At 45.3% G+C, this 20,110-nt stretch overlaps 1 protein-coding gene across 1 annotated transcript; it reads right to left on the minus strand.

The window, feature by feature from the left end:
* Positions 1-2,321: 2,321 nt before the first annotated feature.
* Positions 2,322-18,498, minus strand: LOC143981373 (uncharacterized). The gene is made up of 3 exons (XM_077479191.1): positions 18,306-18,498; positions 11,575-11,715; positions 2,322-2,797 (listed from the first exon to the last, which is right to left on the minus strand). The coding sequence occupies exons 1-3, from the start codon at positions 18,364-18,366 to the stop codon at positions 2,610-2,612; spliced, it is 390 nt and encodes a 129-aa protein (XP_077335317.1). The 5' UTR covers positions 18,367-18,498; the 3' UTR covers positions 2,322-2,609.
* Positions 18,499-20,110: the final 1,612 nt, after the last annotated feature.

Consider the following 20,110-nt stretch of genomic DNA (forward strand, 5'->3'; position numbering starts at 1 on the left):
GTAAACAGGTAAGAGAGGGTCTCTCAAACTGAAAGAATGACTGTTAGTCGGTTGTTATAGAAAACAACCTAACCTATATAAAGGTTGCCAGGCATAAGCTGGGAGCCACTTCATCATGCATTAGAACCAAGGACTGTCTGTAAGACCAGCAGACACCATAGCAGGAGGAAGAATCTGTAATCAGTGAACAAGAAGGTTCCTGATCTCCAGAAGCCTTGTTGTCAACAGAGATCACAAACACAGTAACTGGAGCTATGTAACTTTTAATTGTATTTCTACTGTTACAGACCATAGGCTGCTGATTTGCTAGGCATTTTGCTTGTTATAGAAAATGTTCAGACTTGTATTGTATTCCTAATATTGTAATCATTTTGTATGTATAGCATTTTTGTATAGTAAAAGCACATTTACACACTGCGGAGGTCTCAGTTTCCTTGCTTATACCACAAAGTAACCTTACTAGATAGACACAAGCAAAACACTGTCCTGGATAGGGTTGCCACCTGTCCAGGATTCACCCGGACAGTTCGGGTTTGGAAGCATGTGTCCGGGTTTCAGACTGCCTGAAACCCGGACACATTATTCAGACTGGACCATGGCTTCCCAGCAGGGTTACTGGCTGCAGTTATCTAAGCTGAGAGTGTCTGTTACACCCTCTTTCACACTGCCTAAAGCCAGCACTCCCCCCAAACACACAAACAGACAGGAGAGGAGAGAGGGCTTGATCTGTACCTCTTACTCTCTTAATTAGAAGTCCAGCAGCCTCAGATACATCTGGATGAGAGATGCTGACTGCCAAGGGGTGAGTGAGCTCACCATCCATCCCTGTCTGTGACTGAAGTCTCCCCCCTTCTCTCTCCTGCCTCTGGGAGAGTACACTTGGGTAAATCAGAGCACCCTTTACATCAGAGTTCCCCTTTACACCAAAGGGCACAGTGTTCCCTCTTACATCAAAGTCCTCTCCTTACATCAGAGTTCTTAGTGTCCCCCCTTAAATCAGGGTTCCCAGAGCATCCCTTATGTTAGAGTCCCCAGAGTTCTCCCTTACAGTGAAAGGGAACTCTGCAAGTTTAGATGTAAAAGGGGAACTCTGTGGACTCTGATGTAAAGGGGAACTCTTGTTATTAATGTCATATGATTAGAAATGTTATTTAATAGCAAAATATATGTATAGTTTATACAAAAAAAAAAATTGCAGTGCACCGATAAAGTGTTCAGGTTTGACTTGAAGAAAAGCAACCCTAGTCCTGGACTCCTATGGAAGGACACTGTAGGCAGCAGCCTGTGTTCATCCCACATGAGCCTAAAAAGGCTGATAACAAACTTGCTCAGAAATGGAAGTAGTACCATTATAAATGTTTCCAGTTATGTATAGATATGGGAACTCTATGTATGAATGTGTGTGCTGAGGACAGCTGAATTGCCCATTTAAATGATAACCATACTGTATATAACCTCATCCCGACATGGAAAACATTAAAGGGAAGATACTAATCTGATAAAAATGTAAGAAAATACTACAAATGACATTCTGTCATTTAAATTTTAAAATCCACCTCAATCTGCAACCAGTATGATTTTCTAATGCCGCGTACACACGATCAAATTGTCCGGCGTACTTAGTCCGCCGAAACGCATTTCACCAGACAATCCGATCGTGTGTGGGCTTCAGCGGACTTTCTCAGCAACTTGGGTTTCAGCAGACAATCCGTTTGTCAGTATGCTAGTCCGGCGGACTAAGAATGACGCATGCTCTGAAGCAAGTACGAAAAGGAAGCTATTGGCTACTGGCTATTGAACTTCCTTTTTCTAGTCCCGTCGCACGTGCTGTACGTCATCGCGCTAGCAAATGCCGGACTTTCTGTGTGTCCGTGTGTGGCCAAGTCCGTTCGGTAGAAAGTCTGCCGGACTATCCGCCGGATTGTTTGCCGGACTAAGTACGCCGGACAATTCGATCGTGTGTACGCGGCATAAAAGTAACAAAAAACCGAATCTTTCTTGCTCACATATCACAATAAAAAGAAACTGTACTCCCGTTACTCACTTTTTCAGAACTCTCATCCCCTTGCTCTTGTAATTGTCTCAAGTTTACATGGCAGTCAGACAAGGATATGGCATCCTGAGAAATTTCTGTAGGTGTATTGAGTGGTTTCTTTTCACAATGCTGGGACTGATTATGTGATCCTAGTAAATCAAAGACCCCAAACTTAGGAATCATTTCAAAAGATTTCAGCACATGCATTAAATCTCTAATCAAGTTTTCATAATCCTTGCAATGTATACAACTCGCATATATTTATTTAAAAAATGCAAGTTTGAGGTTAATTAAAAGGGTTTATTTAATAAATTGCATGTGGTTATGAAGTATAATGAAGAGGAAGCCACATCTGTAGGCCATGGCAGCCAATCAGAAATCAACCCATAGTTTCACACAGTCATACTTTCCACCTTTTCCATCAGCTCCTACTGGACAGCCTGTTAGGATAATACAATTTTAAAAAAAATTTATGTTGTCATTAACAGCCTGTCCAAACGTCAGCTTCCATCACTTGCGTCTGTCAGTGGCTTAGCAGGGCAGATGAGTCTTGCTTTGTGAAACTTCATGCATCTCATAGGAAGAAGCCAAACACTGCCCAAAAGAGTCCAAGTAAGAGCAGGATCAGGCAATGTTCAGTGCGATGCAAGGCGCCATTACACAGATCGGTGTCACAGCAATGGATCTGCACCCCCGGTAATTCCTGCTGCTGGCAATGACGGGAGGTGGCGCAACCGCTAGTCAGGAGTTTCCCCAACACCACTGCAACAAGAAGAGACAAAGTGCATGTTACAGCATCAGTACTCATCAGACAGGAAGCAATTACGGGGAATGAAAACCTCCTCTTACATCCAGTTGTGTCCCCAGCAGGGGCGGACTGACAACTCATGGGGCCCCCGGGCAATAGGAGATTATGGGGCCCCCAGGCAATCAGACAGGTAGGTACTGGAGAGGTGGGGTAGCTATAATCTAAGGATTTTTAGACCAAAAGGATGTCGGTAAGGGACATTTCAGAGGCAGATGTAAAAAAAACACTGATTTTTACATACTGTCCCTGGTTTTACTGAGGCTGGCAACCCTGATGGGGCCCCCTAGTGGCACGGGGCCCTCGGCAAGTGCCTGAGTGGCCCAATGGTCAGTCCGCCCCTGGTCCCCAGGACAGGAAACAAAGGAAAAGCTACCCAATGAGACACGGGCAGCAAAATAAATGTGCACAAAAAGAACATTCCCACTACTACTCCAGAAATTCTGACCCCACCATTACATGAACACTGTGTATCGCTATAGTCAGGCATTTATTTTAAATGGGAACGTGGGGGGGGGGGCGCACTAAATGTATGTAATGGCAAGAATTGCTGGGGTGTGCTGAGGGGGCTATTGATGCTGAGTGCTGGGCGATCTATTGTTGCTGAGGGGGGTCTATTGTTGTGGGGTGTCTAATGTTGCTAAGGAGGTCTATAATTGTTGTTAGGGATCTATTGTTGCTCTGGGGGTCCCACATTGGTGGGAGATATGTACTGTTGAGGAAGGAGTCTATTGTTGCTGACTGGGGGGAAATATATTGTTTCTACGGTGTCTATTGTTGCTAGCTGCAGGGAATCTACTTTACTACATTTCTTGTTATCATTAACATATTCTATACAAAATTACTTAGTACCACAAATGTATTATTGGTATTGTATTCTCTAAAATGGGCAGTAGTGGGTGGTGGATGGAATGTGGAACCAACGGGCAGTGTTCAGAGGTGAGTGGGGGGGGGAGGCGAGGGGTGACTTGGAAAGGGGGAGTACTTGCAACTATTCTCTGAGGAAAAAGTTAATTAAAAAAAATGTATTAAAGACAAAGTATGATCAAAGTCCTTTTGGCCATACTTCTCCTCTGGGTCACAGAAGCGTACTAAGTTCCTGTGACCCAGTTTTAGCCGACCCGAGGGCTAAAACCTGCTGTTTTATGACATCAGAGAGCCTGTGCAGGCTCTGTAGGGATCCTGACAATAATGTCAGGATCTACCCAGATGCCTGACAGGCAGCTGGCTCGGTCTCCCAGTGCGCTACTGACTGTGCAAACAGCATCGCGTGAAGCCTGTCAACCAAAAAAAAGTTCAGGAGCTTCTTTTGGGCAACATGCTTCCCATGATGCGGTTTGAGTGAGATTTATCGTGTGACAATCGCAGCTGAACCACACTGAGATTTTAGATAGCATTCAAATGAATAGCATCTCAAATTTTGAATTCTGTGATTTGTCATTCACGCCTGGACATTTTAAAATAGCAGGAAGAATCGTGGCAATTCTGACCGTGGTTCAAAACACTGAGGTATTAAAGTGGTTGTAAACCCTTACAACACACTTTGACCTACAGGTAAGCCTAGATTAAGGCTTACCTGTAGGTCCAAGAAATATCTCCTAAACCTATACGGCAGTGATGGCGAACCTTGGCACTCCAGATGTTTTGGAACTACATTTCCCATGATGCTCCACTACACTGCAGTGTGCATGAGCATCATGGGAAATGTAGTTCCAAAACATCTGGGGTGCCAAGGTCCGCCATCACTGCTATACGGTTTAGGAGATATTTGCCCGAAGACAGGCACCGCTGTCTACAGCGCATGCGCCGTAGACAGCGGCGCGCAGGCGCACTGAGCGCGGCATTTCCAAGAACGGAGCTGCCGCGCGTGTCGGCTCCCGTGGCCATGCGCGGGAGTGACGTCATCGCGGCTTCGCCTAATGACAGCGGTGGAGCTGCCAGACCCCACCGACAACATGGATGCGCCGGACTACAGGGGACAGCGGTGACATCGCTGGCTCCTGTGTCAGGTAAGTGACACATAATGGACTACTATGCGATGCATAGTAGTCCATTATGCTTTGCCTTTGCAGGGAATGAAAGAGGAAGTAAACTCCTCAGGGTTTACTTCCTCTTTAATGCAGCCTCAATGATTACCAGATCAATTGCGTGTGTAGAGGAAGGTTCTGGACAGTTTATCTGTTTCTATAGCTTCCTGTCCTGGCACACAGACAGCAATAAACACTTGATAGGTTATATAATCCTTTCCAGAAAAAATAAATAAAACATTTCTGTTGTTAGGATTTAAAAAAGCACTGGTATTGTATAGGAGAGACAGAAGTGTAAAAAAATAAATAAAAGAAAAAAATTAATAAAAAAAAAAGCACTGGTTAGCCCACTTATTTATTTCTTCAAATGTTATAAAATGTATTTAACGATGAATGTCAACACACCGGCTGAAAGCCAAATAAAGGTTGCAGTTGGAGTTTCTACATGGTGTGGGCTTAGGTGGGGGTGACGTGGCTTTCTGCTGCCTACGCTACACTTACCTCCCGAGAATTGCATGCCCCTTTCCTTTACTGAACGAGAGAAAGAGCCTACTTAGCAATTTACACCAGAACAAAGGGACCACAGTCCCTTTTTTGCACATAAATCTTATATATCCTCTAATGCCGTGTACACACGACCGGACTTTTTGACAGCAAAGGTCCAACGGAACGAGTCAGTCGGACAATTCAATCTTGTGTGGGCTCCATCGGACCTTTGCTTGCCAAAAATCCGGCGGACTTTGGAAATAGAACATGTTTTAAATTTTTTTAGCGGAACTCCGCCGGACCAAGAAATCCGTTCGTGTGTATGCTAGTCCGACGGACAAAAACCGACGCTAGGGCAGCTGTTGGCTACTGGCTATGAACTTCCTTATTCTAGTCCGGTCGTACGTCATCACGTTCGAATCCGTCGGACTTTGGTGTGGTTGTGTGTGGCCAAGTCCGTTCATTCGGAAAGTCCATCGGAACTCCGCCGAAAGTCTGTCAGAAAGACCGTCGGACCTAGTCCCTCAAAGTCCGGTCGTGTGTACGCGGCATTAGTCCCTTTTTTTGCACATAAATCTTATGTATCCTCTAGGCTTCAGGAGCCTAGTTATAAATTGCTAACTAGATGGTATAGGGTACCCGTGAGTTTACACAGAATGTTCCAGGTTGTTAATTGCTAGCGATATGGAAACCTTAAGGGTCCGATATTTCAGATATTCTGTTCTTGCCCAGGGATTTGTCCTTTCTGGACCAAGGTCTGTGATTTGATCGTGGAACTTAGGGGTCTATCCATGGCAGACAACCTTGCTGAGGGTCTCCTACATCTCAGCTCATTCTCAGAACAGAAATACCATGAGTCCCTGGTAATTCATCTCTTAAATACTTCTAGGACCTGTATTCCCTCTAATTGGAAATCTATCCTGAACTGGACAATAGGTCAAGGGGGGTTAAAGTAGTAAAGAACATCATGAACATGGTGGACCATACCCTGCCTCTGAGAAAAGAAGGGGAACATAAGACGTGGTTCTACTGGACGCAAATCAAATTCTCCACCACCTACAAAAAAATATTTACAACCTGCCCCTGGGCAGCACAGTGGTGTAGTGGTTAGCACTCTCACCTAGCAGTAAAAAGGGTCACTGGTTCAAATCCCAACCACATGACCACCTGCATGGAGTTTGCATGTTCTCCCTGTGCCCGCATGGGCCTCCTCCAGGCACCCCAGCCTCCCCCCACAATCCAAAGACATGCAGGTAGGCAAATTGGCCCTCAGTATATGAATGGGGACCTTGGACTGTGGGCTCCTTGAGTGTAGGGACCAATGTGAGTGTGCAATGTAAGGGATATGGACAATTGAACTGGGTGGACTGGTGTCTTTATTCAACCTTACTAACTATGAAACTATGATTGCAGAAAACATCCCTTTCCCATTTCTTTCATTGCCTTTCCTATTCCCCATGCTTTCCCTTGCCCCCAACTCTTTCTGCTCACCCCTTTTTTTTTCTCTTCCTTCCTCTCCTTTCTCACTCCCTACGTTTTCTGTCCATTATAAGTTCTTGTCTTCAATTACTATTTCTCACACTTTACAAATTGTGTTTTTAAATTTTACGCACTAGCAAGCTCAGTCTCTATTTACCTGCAGGACTATTATTTGTGTTTTGTTCACGGGTGGTTTTCTATTATTTGCACATCTTGAAATGAAGGCTGTCATGCAGTACAATGTGAACTAACGGGCGCTAGGCACTTCTTGGATTCAAAGAGATTCATTTTCTCTTAAACAGAACTGTAGGAGAAAGGGTTAGGGCCAGGACACCCTTTAGCAGTTGCAATGTAATTAGCAGACCCTGAGACTTCTATAGGTAGACAGCCATGCAGGGAAAAGCACCCAGCCGGACACCGCATCTGCGTGTGTAGAAACGCCGTCTTCTATGGCACCAATCTTGAACAGTTGTAATGAACTCTTTCACTTCTTCCACAACCTTCTTTTTAGATCTTCACTCAGCTGAGCTCCCAGTCTATCACTTAGACTCGCTGATCCACTTCCACTGGATCTCCTGAGTTCTTTCAAATCTTCTCACTAAGTGTGAAGTTGTTCCTCAAGCGTTACCCCCACGTCTCTGCTGAGTCCCTAGTTTGGCACTCACAGACAATCTTCAAGCTTTACCCCACTGGACTGCTCGGCCCCTGGCTTGGCACACAATAATGCTCTGTAAGCGTCACTTCCACTGGCTTTGCCTCTGCTGAAGTTTCCCAGTTCTTCACCATCCCCGGTTAGTGAGAATACTGCTCAGGTACTTGCTTCAGCTACTCACAGCCACAACAGGATCTCTGGTTGGACTGCAAGCCGCAATCTGAACCCTACGCTGCTCTCTTGCTTCTGGATAGCCTAGCAGCCAGATGTTCCTGGGATAGGCCTCAGGTCTCTGGCCTAGCAGCCGGGGTAAAAGGACACACGTCCACCCAGACAGCCGCCCAGGTGGCACAGAACCCCAATCACCTAACTCCACCCAAATAAATAGGTTCTCCCAGCAGGCCAAGGGACCCAAGAACATCCCTGTCCATTGGCTTAGACACCCCATCCATTCCTAATCTGTCCTTGCAATGTCCTTGTCTTATCTAATGTCACCAGATACCCGGCCACCTAGCGACAGAAGAGAGAAGTGCAGCAATTCCAGAATAAGGTCAAAATCAATTGACCTCCTAACAATTGGCCAAGGCAACTATCACTTGGCAGATACATTTAAGGTCAACCCAGTCTAAACATCAGGGTGCTAGATATTCATGAACAAAGTATCTTGGTGCTGCTGACCAATGCAAAACTGGCGATAATTTTTTTCCCTGGCTGATCAACTTTAGTCTCAGTCAATAAGAATGTAAGTTATGGCTATTTTGTTTTTTGAAAACATTATGGTTTTGATCAAATGGCAGATGGATCACACCATGGAGGGTGGGGGGGGATTGGGGGTTTCTTAAAACTGTAGCACACCATATCTGGTGCAGCTCTGCATACAAACCAATCAGCTTCCATGTTTTATTGTCAAAGCTTAAAGTGGTTGTAAACCTCAGACATAAAATATAAACAAACATATCCCTCTATAGTGTGTACTTATCTCAATTAAGAGCACTAAGTGTAATTTCTGTCTGTTGCTTTGTTTCTCTGCTATCAGCATGAGTCACTTCTGATAATTTTTCCTGACACCAAGGGAAAAAAATGTGACAGGGGAGGGATCTCCAGCTGATTGACAGCCTCAGCTCTGGTCCTGTGTGATTTGGGGGGGGGGGGGGGTTCCTTTCCCTTCAATCAGCTCCAAGAGCTCTCCTCACTGAGCTCTGCATAATGTAATTTCATCTCTCCACCCCCTTTTTTCTGACAGCTCAGGCAAGCTTTATAAATTATGCACTTTGAACAGATGTAGAGAAGAGAAGACTGCAGATTATTAAGTACAATACATTGTGATATGTTTAGCTCAGTGGTAAATGCATTTTTTACAGTGAACCCATGGCAGTCAGCACTTTGGTTTAGGGCATGGAAGCCCGTTTTTATTAAAAGGAAACATTTATAACAGCGGGTCTCCCACGCAGGGAGTCTTCTCCAGAAAACACAATTATTGGAAAATACTGAGCCACCTGGCATGGGCCCAAATATGGTTCTCCAGCCCCCCTGGGTTTGCTCACTCTCTCTCTCCAAAGCTTCCTGACTTTCTCTAGCCTCTTTGGACTTACTAGCCTCCTTGGCTTTTCCAGCCTCCCAGAACCTCTCTTGGTCTCCAAGGCCAGCCTAGCCACCCTAAACTTCCCAGTCCTTGATGCAAGAAGTCCCCAGGGATGCAGTCTCTGACAGAAACAACCAGGTATCCTGACAGGGGTCTGTCTCCAAATGGCGGTGACTACCCAGAGCGTTCCTTAGATCTGGCTTACAACAATCCTGACCACCTGTGCACTCAGGGTGTAGGCAACTAGCAAATCCCGGACACAGGACTGAAGGCTCTGTCCCACCCAACAGTCTTTGGAACCTTCAAGCTTCCAGCCCCGATCTGGAATGACCAAATCCAGAGAAAACTTAAGGCACAGTTTTCTCTGCTCACAAAATACCTGCTGACACTTTTCAACAGACTCTTTGGGAGTCCTGAGTCCTTTTTAAACCCATTTATATAGTGGCAGGGACTTTCACTGTCACGGTTTTATGTAGGAGTAATTTCATCTCTGTGTATCACCTGAGGACAGTCACTTCACTGAGTATATGTAAGGCCTCTTTCACATGGCCGATCCGTTCAGGTCTGCCTGTCAGTTTCTCATGCGGACCTGAACGGATGCTCCATAGAAGTCTATGGAGTGTCGGATGTCAGCGGTGACATGTCCGCTGACATCTTACCCGCTCCGATCCGAAAAAGTGTGACGGAGGAAAAACCTACTTTTCCATCCGTCATCGGATTGGATCGGGTGACGATGGACACCGGGGTCCGTCGTCATCTGATCTCCCATAGGGGAGAGCGGCGCTCTGACAGGTCCGTCCCTGCACACTGTGATCTTCCTGCTCAGCGGGGATCAACGGAGCGATCCCCGCAGAGCAAGCAGATGTCAAGATCAATGGCACATCTATCAGTCCGTCCCCACATGCCAGGGTGCTAGGGGTAACCTTAGACTCTGAACTGTCCTTTCAGGCCCACATACAAGCCTTGTCCAAATCATGCCGCCTCCGCAACATTTCCAGAATACGCCCCTTTTTAACTAATGACACCGCCAAGCTTCTAATTCACTCCCTGGTCATCTCTCGCCTCGACTACTGCAACTCCCTCCTCATTGGATCACCTTTACATAGACTATCCCCCCTTCAGTCCATAATGAATGCCGCTGCCAGACTCATCCACCTTACCAGCCATTCAGTGTCCTCCACCCCTCTCTGCCAATCCCTCCACTGGCTTCCACTCACCCAACAAATAAAATTCAAAGTTCTAACAACAATTTATAAAGCCATCCATAACTCTGCCCCTAGTTACATCACTAACCTAGTCCCAAAATACCAACCAAGCTGCTCTCTTCAGTCATCCCAAGACCTCCTGCTCTCTAGCTCCCTTGTCACCTCCTCCCATGCGCACCTCCAGGATTTCTCCAGAGCATCTCCCATCCTTTGGAACTCCCTACCCCAATCTGTCTGACTGTCCCCTAATCTATCCATCTTTAGACGATCCCTGAAAACCCTTCTCTTCAAAGAAGCCTATCCTGCTTCTAACTAACACTGTTTTACTTCCCCCATCAGCTTATCCCCCCCATAGCTATTACCTTTTGTATCAATTGCCCCTTCCTTTTTAGATTGTAAGCTCTAACAAGCAGGGCCCTCTGATTCCTCTTGTACCAAATTGTAATGTAACTGTAATGTCTGCCCTCATGTTGTGAAGCGCTGAGCAAACTGTTGGCGCTATATAAACTGTATAATAATAATAATAATAATAATAATATCCACAGGGCTGATCATCACTGAAAGAGGTCTAAGCCCTTGTACAGACGGTCGGAGATTCCGACAACCAAATCCGTCGGAGTAATTCCGACGGATTAATTCCAGAAGAGGTCCGGAAGTGATGTTGCATACACACGGTCGGACTAAGTTGTCGGAAAATCTAATTGTACATAACGTGATGACGTTATTTCGTTACGACTACGTTCAGGCTAGTAGCCAATAGCTTTCGCCTAGGAATTTGATCTGAGCATGCGTGGCACTTTGTCCGTCGGAGTAGGCTACACATGATCGGAGTATGTCCGATAGGAGCATTTAGTTGGAAAATTTTACCGGCAAGTTGGAAAAGTTGGTCCGTCGGATATTCCGACGGAAACAGTCTGCTGCAGGCCACACACAGTCGGAATATCCGACAAAACGGTCCGTTAGGAAACATTCCAACGGAATCTCCGACCGTGTGTACAAGGGCTTAGGGTTTACAACCACTTTAATCGGAAAAGCTGAAGTTAGAAGCTGATTGGCTATTATGCACAGCTGCACCAGCTTCAGAGTGCTCCAGTTTTAGTAAATCCCCCCCCCCCCCATAACTCTATGCTCTTTGGCAGGAGTGTGCCAATCATGCGACTAGCTCAGCAGAATTTAAAATCACCCGGCAGGCAACACTCTACCTCTATATGTGAGTACAGCGGCAGGGGCAGGGCTTAGCCAATACATATAAATAGCAATGCTCATCAATTCCTCAGTAGCCAGTGATGGCGCACCAACTTACCGCTCTCGGTCTTAATGCAGAATCGCTGTTTGTATCCTCGGTGGGAATGGGAGCAAGTGATAACCTCCGGGCTGGTGCAGCCCTTGTCGATGTATTTTGCTCCAGAGATGATATTACAGCTGTAGCACTGTAGACCCCAGGCTGCAGACATAACAAACAAAAGATAATCATCACAGATGTCAGCATCACTATGCTAAGAATTCTGCAAAGAGATTTTCTGTCATTATTGTAACTCCTAATATTTTCCTGCGGATTGGCGGACAGATCTACGAGATTAATCCAGAGAAGATTTACAACCCCTTTGTTAGTAACATGGAGCTGCAGCAGCTGATGAGATGCGCCTTTACTCTTCAGCGGCTTCACGGTTTTCCGCTTATTTAAACTGTGATAGTAGCAAAACACTATAACCCCAGCGACCAATCAGGGTCTGTCTTCTGTCTTTCAAGGGGTTTCTTTTTTGTTATCGTGATTTGTGCTAACTGATTTGCTCCTTGCCTTAGGTATTGATTCTGTAATGTTTATCAAGAGAAATTCTTGTTGAGACCTTCACATGGTTACATGTTTGCTGATCCATATTTTGGTTATTGCGTTTCAAATACAAAAATGCTGGTACCCTGCTTGTGTCTGCCTTCATGTCACAAACCTGGAACAAGCATTCTGAAAATAGAAGTCGGGATTTCTTATCTCTATGTATGTTTCTTATCACCAGGGCCGTCTTTAAGGCAGGGCAAAAGGGGCAGCTGCCCTGGGCCCTGTCATTGTTGTGGGGCCCAAAGCAGCTGCCTCATACTTGCCAACTATCCCAGTTTAAATTCCCTTGTCCTCTAAAGTTTTAGTCCTGTGCTGTGTCCTTATTGCCTTATTGTTGTGTACAGGGGACTCACCTGCAGACCCTGTGCTTACATGTAAATAACCAGCATTCATATGTAAATAGCAGCAGCATTCATAAATAAATAGCTGTGGCCGGCAGTATTGATATGTAAATAAAGGTGGCATTCATATGTAGATTATGCCCCCCTGCACTGAGGAGATGATGTGCTGTAACCTCTAGCAACCAATCAGTGAGCAGTAATACTGTACAGTAATCTCTAGCAACCAATTAACAAGCAGAAATCATTTGCTGTAACCTCTAGCAATCAGTGAACCGTAATGTGTAATATGTGCTGTAACCTCTAGCAACCAGTGAGTAAGCAGTAATGATATACTATAACCGCTGGCAACCAATTGCTGCCTGATCTGATACAGTAAACTGACTTTAAGTCTAGCTGCTATTTATTTTATGTCTCAGGGCATGTGGAGAGTGAAACTGCATGGGGGGGGGGGGGGGGCAAGAAAACTTTTGCCCAGGGTCCAATCAATATTAAAGATGGTCCTGCTTATCACTAAGGCTACTTTCACACAGGGGTGGGGCAATAGCGGTAAAGCTAGCGACCGAATAAAGGGTTAAAAGCACCCGCAAATCCTTGTATTCATTGAACAAAAAATACTATGCCATCTCTGAATGGTGGCTATGCAGAGAAATCGACCCCCTGTGTTTACCAGTGTTAAATTTGTTGACAAAAATATTTTTGTTAATGAAATTAACACTATTTTAGTCGACTAAACTAAAAAAACTTAAAACTAGTGGTATTTTAGTCAAAAGACTATGACTAAAACTAAATAAAATTTGACGTCAAAATTAACAGTGCTGTTCACTATGCAGAAGGGAAGCTGCTTGGCACAAGACATGGAAGTGGTAGTAGTAGTAGTGATTACCACTACAGCGGTTCCACGGGTATGGAATATGTATATTTACATTGGTCCAAATAAGTGGTGGCCGCTCATTCAGGGCGCAGGCCACCCCCCTAATCCATGCGCCTGGCACCTAATCTTCCTGTAGGGCACCGGACACATGGACTCCAATGTTTGTTTGTTTTCCTGTCTGTCTGGCTGGTGGGGCCGGGGGCTGTTCCTGAAGAAAATTGAGCACCAGACACCATTGGTCCAAGCTAAACCAATTTAACTAGGCTTAAAGAGGAGAGCCAGTTTTAAAAAAAAATGTTTTAAAAGTCAGCAGCTGCAAACACTGTAGCTGCTGATTTTTAATAAGCAGACTTACCTGTCCAGGGCGCCCGCCCAAGGCTGACCCGTCCCTCGGCTCTCGGGTCCCGGGGCAGCCATTTAAACTAAGGGCTTCACTGCTCGTTTCCTACTGCGCATGCACGAGTCGCGCAGCGCTTTGTGAATGGGGCGCGCTGTGTTCTGGGACACACAGTTCCCAGAACACACAGTGCCCCATTACCCAGAAGACGCCGCACGGAGGAGAGAAGACCGAAGATCACTGTGGAGGAGGAAGAGGCAGATTAGGACGATGTGCCTAGCAACAGGCATTTCTGGTAAGTTAAAAAAAAAAATATTTCATTTTTTTTTCTGATTTTTTTCAAAATTTTCATGTATTTTTGTTTTTCAGGGTGGCCCTCCACTTTAATAATAAGCACTCAGACAAGCAGGTAATTATGCTAAAAGCACGTGTGTTCACCCATTAGGTCACCAATTAGTGACACTGTGATGGGCCATTTTGATTGATTACTGGCAGCATCCAGCAATCCGGACAGCTTGCCATCACAGAATCAAAGATTTTGTCTGAATTCACACCTCAGCATATTGGAAACATGGGCAGAAGCATGTTTCTGCCTGCGTTTTTGTAAACTCCTGAATAACGTACGCAAAATGTTTGCAGGGCCATTATTTCTTGATAGCACCTAAATGCAGGTAAGCAGTCTTGCGTTTTCCTCATAAAAAATGCACAAAAACTCATGTCGCCAAACACACTTGGCAAAAAATTGGAACTTGAGCTTCTTTGGAGCGTTTGTCGCACAACAGGCAGCCCATTTAAGGCAATGGGCTGTGTAGTGAAAATTGTGGCAAAAACACAAAAAAATGCAGTGGAAAAAGCTCAGATATGAACGTAGCGTTCAACGTAACGGATGGAACTAAAATCTACTGATGACTCAGCGATAGCAGGATGAATATAAGCAATTTGTACATTTTTTCAGTCTGATGTATAGCAATGTGATTCAGATCCACACAAGACAGAATCAGTGTGAGAAATGGCGCATCTCATTTTATGTAAATCTATAACAAGAGCGTGTCATTGGCTTCTCCTCTATAGGCCTGCCTGTGAGGATCCAAGTCCTGTTGTGCCTGTATTGTGTTAGATTAGCCATAAACAGCTCCATTATGCCCTCGTTCACATTGAACACGGCTTTGAAATTGTACGTCTTTATCTGAAATCGCACGATTTCAAACCTGCATTTCAGTGCGACTTCGGGTCCCACTTAAAGGGATTGTAAAGTGATTTTTTTTTTTTTAAATAACAAACATGTCATACTTACCTCCACTGTGCAGCTCCTTTTGCACAGAGTGACCCCGAACCTGCTCTTCTGGGGTCCCTCTGCGGCTGTCTCAGCTTCCTCCCGCAGGTGCTTCTCACGTTCATGCGAGCTCCCTCACATGGTGAGAAGCATCTGCGGGCGCGTTCCCGTGATACAGCCGGCGGCTATAGCCGCTCACTGTATCACACAACCCCGCCCCCCCGGCGCTCCGCGGCAGTGGATGTGATTGACAGCAGCGCGAGCCAATAGCTGCGCTGCTTTCCATCCATCCACTCCAGCCAATCAGCAGCCAGGCTGAACGGTGGAAAGGACGTCGGGGGCGAGTGCGGGATTTTCGAGGGGTGAGGTAAGTAAAACGGGGGGGGCTGGGGGCGCAGGCAGTGTCAGATGTTTTTTCACCTTAATGCATAGAATGCATTAAGGTGAAAAAACAATTACCTTTACAAACCCTTTAAAAGACATCAGATGTCTATTGAAGTCGCACCCGAAATCGGCAAAAGTAGTGCAGGAACTACTTTTAGAAATCGGTGCGGTGCCACACAGTCAGCGTCGCAGCTATTGAAATGGTGCCATTGCCGGTGTTCTGCAAGATATTGTCCTGCCATCATATAGTGTCCGCTCCGTACTGCGCATGCGCAGTGCGGAGCAGAAGAAGCTTCGGAAAATCTCCGAAGATGAACGGCGCCTGCGCCGTGAGTGGAGGTGGTAGCCCCACCATCCAAGCAGACATAGGGTTGGGAAAATTAGAGGGCCCCTTGCGGGCTCGCTTCGCTCGCCACGCTTCGGGCTCGGCCTCGCTGCGCTTGGCTCTTTTATATTGCAACTCTATGTCCACTTGGATGGTGGGGCTAGACCCTGGACTCATGGCGCAGGCGCCGTTCATCTTTGGGTATTTTCGGAATCTGTGTGTGCTGTGTACTGCGCATGCGCAGTACAAAGCGGACACTATCCGATGGGGGACAGTATATGATAGGACACCGGCAATAGGCTGCAATTTGTCATGTGATTTGACCTGTCAAATCGCATGACAGATCGCTTCAAAGTGAAAGGAGGGCTATCTATCATTTAGCCTGTTAGGAAAATCAATCGAATCTCCTCATCCCCAATATCAGTGTGGATAGGGGATTTTCTACTACCAGCTATTGTATTCAGTCAGCCACAGCCTCAATATAGTGATGCATTTGAACAGAGACTGCATCTGATTATTATTATTATTATTCAGGATTTATATAGCGCCAGCAATTTACGCAGCGCTTTACAATATAAAAAGGAGACAATACAGTTACAATACAAGAGGATTAAGAGGGCCCTGCTCAGAAGAGTTTACAATCTAATGATAGGATGTATTTACTGTTCAGGTGATCATTTTCCACCCAACTAACAAAAGTCTGCAAGAATCAAAGAAATCTGTGTCACTTATGGTCAGCTTTAGGGTTCCTTTAGACATGCAACTACCTTGCTGCATTTTTACCTCCCTCCAACTGCCCCCCATCACCCTTAAGCTGTCCTGTCGTATTTGTCGGCCAATACTGGCGCTGAATGCGACCGATTCAAGCGAATGGGGCAGGACCACAACTGCGTGCAATGCACATGGATGCACTGTAGTGGAGCAGCATTTACAGAGTTAAAACTGGTGGTGAAGAGGCAAAATATTGCCTTCCCACCCCTCAGCAAACACCTCTGAAAAGTTGTCCATAGTACAAGGCATAGTACACGTAACCAAGTGTATCTCCATCTCTCCTCGAGTTTCTTGTTTTTGATACATATTGAGTATAGCAATATCTTAAAGCGGAGGTCCACCCTAAAGTGGAGCTTCCGCTCATTGGAACCCTCCCCCCCTCCGGCGCCACAATTGGCACCTTTCAGGGGGGAGGGGGGTGCAGGTACCTGTACAGTACAGGTATCTGCACCCACTTCCGGCGTAGATTCTGCAGAAACTATGCCCCTTTTCGCAGAATCTAGGCCCCTTTCCAAAGGTCCCCCGCTGCCTGCTGGGAAACACACGGATCCCAGAGACAGCGGGGACCATTCTTATTGCGCAGCGCGACTCGCGCATGCGCAGTAGGGAACCGGGAAATGAAGCCGCAAGGCTCCACTTCCTGATTCCCATACCCAAGATGGCGGCGGCAGCACCCGAGAGACGATCGAGAGATCGGCTTCGGGTGCCGACATCGTGGGTGCGCTGTGCGGGTAAGTGTCATTATTTTAAAAGTCAGCAGCTGCAGTATTTGTAGCTGCTGGCTTTTAAAAAAAAAAAACGGTGGACTCCCGCTTTAAATGTGTGTGGTAATTCCTGGCACATTTTGAGCATGAAGGGTGGCAGGGCTATCTGATAACTCGTGTGTACTGCAAGTGAAATATACTCTAAGCCCTTGTACAGGCGGTCGGACATTCCGACAACAAAATCCGTTGGATTTTGTCCGTCGGATTTTGTCCGAAACTGTTGCATACACACGGTCGGACAAAGTTGTCGAAAAATCCGTTCTTTCAGAACGTGATGACGTAATTTCATTACGATGGGACTACGTTCAGGCTAGTAGCCAATAGCTTTGGTCTTGTAATTTGATCTGAGCATGCGTGGCACTTTGTCCGATCGGAAATTCTCTACTACACGATCGGATCATGTTGTCGGAAAATTTTATAGCCCAGCTCTAAAACGTTGTCGGTCGGATATTCCGACAGAAACAGTCCGATGGAGCCCACACACGGTCGGATTATCCGATAACACGGTCCGATCGGACATTTTACATCGGAATGTCCGACCGTGTGTACAAGGGCTTGTACAAACCATGAAAGATAATAAAATGTAATACAGTATAGTGCCATGACACAATGTAATACTTAAAATAAATACCGAGTATAATATATAATAAATACAATATACCTTAATGTAATATAATGTAATACATGAAACATTATGAAATATACCGTAATACATTATAGTAAAATTATACAATGTAATACTCAAAAATATACTGTGTATAATATAAAATTAATACAATGCAACTTAATGTAATAACATAAAACTATTTAAAATGTAATACACTATAGTAACAAGATACAATGTAATCCTCCAAAATATACCATGTATAATAAAAAGTAAATACAATATAACTTAATGTAGTATACTATAATACATAACGTAAAACATAAAATGTAATGCAGTATAGTAACATGATACAATGTAACATTTCAAAATATACTACAAATACCTTTACAAATATAACATAGTAATATAATAAAATATATCCCGAAGTAACAAAATAACATAAAGGAATGTCACGCTAGGAATCTAATCATCTGACCTAATGCATTCAAATCTTTTCAGTTTTTTCCCTAAACCCCCCAGGTACTCACCCACCCAGGAGAGGAGGAGCAGGGCACCAGACACCAGGACCAGCGACGCAGGGGGTCCCATCAGCCTTATTGACCTCCTAAAGTTCTATTATGGGTCCTCAGAACTGCACCCAACATGTCACTCCATGCACAATTCAGCCCAGTCTGGCTGCACTTGAAGGTCACGTAAACAGTCTTACAATGACACATGGATTAAAGCGCAGCCAGAAAATCATCTTTGCACATAAAGCCTCATTCCAGCTTGTTCGCTGTACTCTGATTGTGCTTTACTCCACACTCTGTATTTATTATGCCAGCTGGATCATAGCAGGACATGGGACAGGCAATGCCCATTACAGGGGGGCACATCACTGCCCATGTCTAGAGATGTATACATTATAAAAAATATATTCTTACAGATTGTGGAGTGAATAATGACACCAGCTTCAGGTGTCTATCAAAACTTAAAATATCTAAAGGACCAATCACACTCTTTGTGTTAATGCGCATTGTATAAAGGCAACCCATTCACTATGAATGTGCTGCCAACACGCCAAAAAATAATGTAAAAATGGATCTGACCCCTTTTTCAAAATGCAACGCACCACAAGACATTGTATACACATTGTGGTGCTTTGTGCATTGCACTCTACTGTACAGTGTGTTGGGGTACCATTAACAATGAATGGCACTTTAATGCACAGCACATAGAGGAGGTGCATTGGCATGCGTTGTTGAAACAAGCGCGTTAGTGTGCGTTTCTGGAATGCATAATTGTGAATGGGTGCTGAGACATAGCTGTGATCTTTGAGGAATCTTTCTGAAGTCCTGTACAGTAAATACTTTGGAGGACAATAAAGGTAACCATTGGAACATCTAATGTAGTTCAGGTTCAGTGGTTCTTATGCACACGATCAGATTGTCCGGCGTACTTAGTCCGCCGAAACACATTTCAGCGGACAATTTGATCATGTGTGGGCTTCAGCGGACTTTTCCAGCGTGAAGTCCGGCGGACTAAGAAAGTATTTTTGCACTCCAATCTTCCCGTCGGACTTGGGGTTTCAGCGGACAATACGTTCGTCTGTATGCTAGTACGGCGGACTAAGAATGACGCATGCTCAGAAGCAAGTACGAAAAAGGAAGCTATTGGCTACTGGCTATTGAACTTCCTTTTTCTACTCCCGTCGTACGTGCTGTACGTCATCGCGCTTGCAAACGCCGGACTTTCTGTGTGTCCGTGTGTGGCCAAGTCCATTCGGTAGAAAGTCCGCCAGACTATCCGCCGGATTGTATGTCGGACTAAGTACGCCAGACAATTCGATCGTGTGTACGCGGCATAAAAAGCACTTGGTGTGCAAGTTCTGATACTATCATCCTCATACATTATTGCTTAATAAGAATAAGCATGTATGGGGTTACTGTAATGCTTCTGCCAAAATCCAGGAGACTGGGAGATAGACCGATCGATCGATCCCTCTGTGTGCTGTGCTACTGTCTGCTGATAAACACAGTGGAGGGTGACCGGGGTGGTCAGCATGGCTGCATATCACACACATGACCCAACCCGACTAATGACAGTTTAAGACACAATCCATCCTCTGATCCGGGATTAGGAAGTTTCATTCTAACAAGATGCTTCTCAGTGCCGCCTCGGCTGGTATCTGATAACCATGGCGGCCTGGCAGGATAGGAAATCATATCTCTAAGCCCCCGTACACCCGGTCGGACATTCCGACAACAAAATCCGTTTTTCTGACGTTTGTTTGCTACGACGGGACTACGTTGCGGCTAGTAGCCAATAGCTTTGGTCTCGTAATTTGAACTGA

The sequence above is a fragment of the Lithobates pipiens genome, unplaced genomic scaffold (genome assembly GCF_037356315.1).
Source record: "Lithobates pipiens isolate NorthernLeopardFrog02 unplaced genomic scaffold, aLitPip1_a1.2 Scaffold_14, whole genome shotgun sequence".
Classification (NCBI taxonomy): domain Eukaryota; kingdom Metazoa; phylum Chordata; class Amphibia; order Anura; family Ranidae; genus Lithobates; species Lithobates pipiens.

What these genes read in the sequence shown, in the direction of transcription:
- LOC143981373 (XM_077479191.1), bottom strand. Translation starts at nt 18,366, where the DNA reads ATGGGACCCCCTGCGTCGCTGGTCCTGGTGTCTGGTGCCCTGCTCCTC. An exon ending in GCTCCTCCTCTCCTGGGTGG is followed by an intron (nt 11,716 to 18,305) that starts GTGAGTACCTGG and finishes TTATGTCTGCAG; the next exon opens with CCTGGGGTCTACAGTGCTAC. An exon ending in CTGCATTAAGACCGAGAGCG is followed by an intron (nt 2,798 to 11,574) that starts GTAAGTTGGTGC and finishes TTCTTGTTGCAG; the next exon opens with TGGTGTTGGGGAAACTCCTG.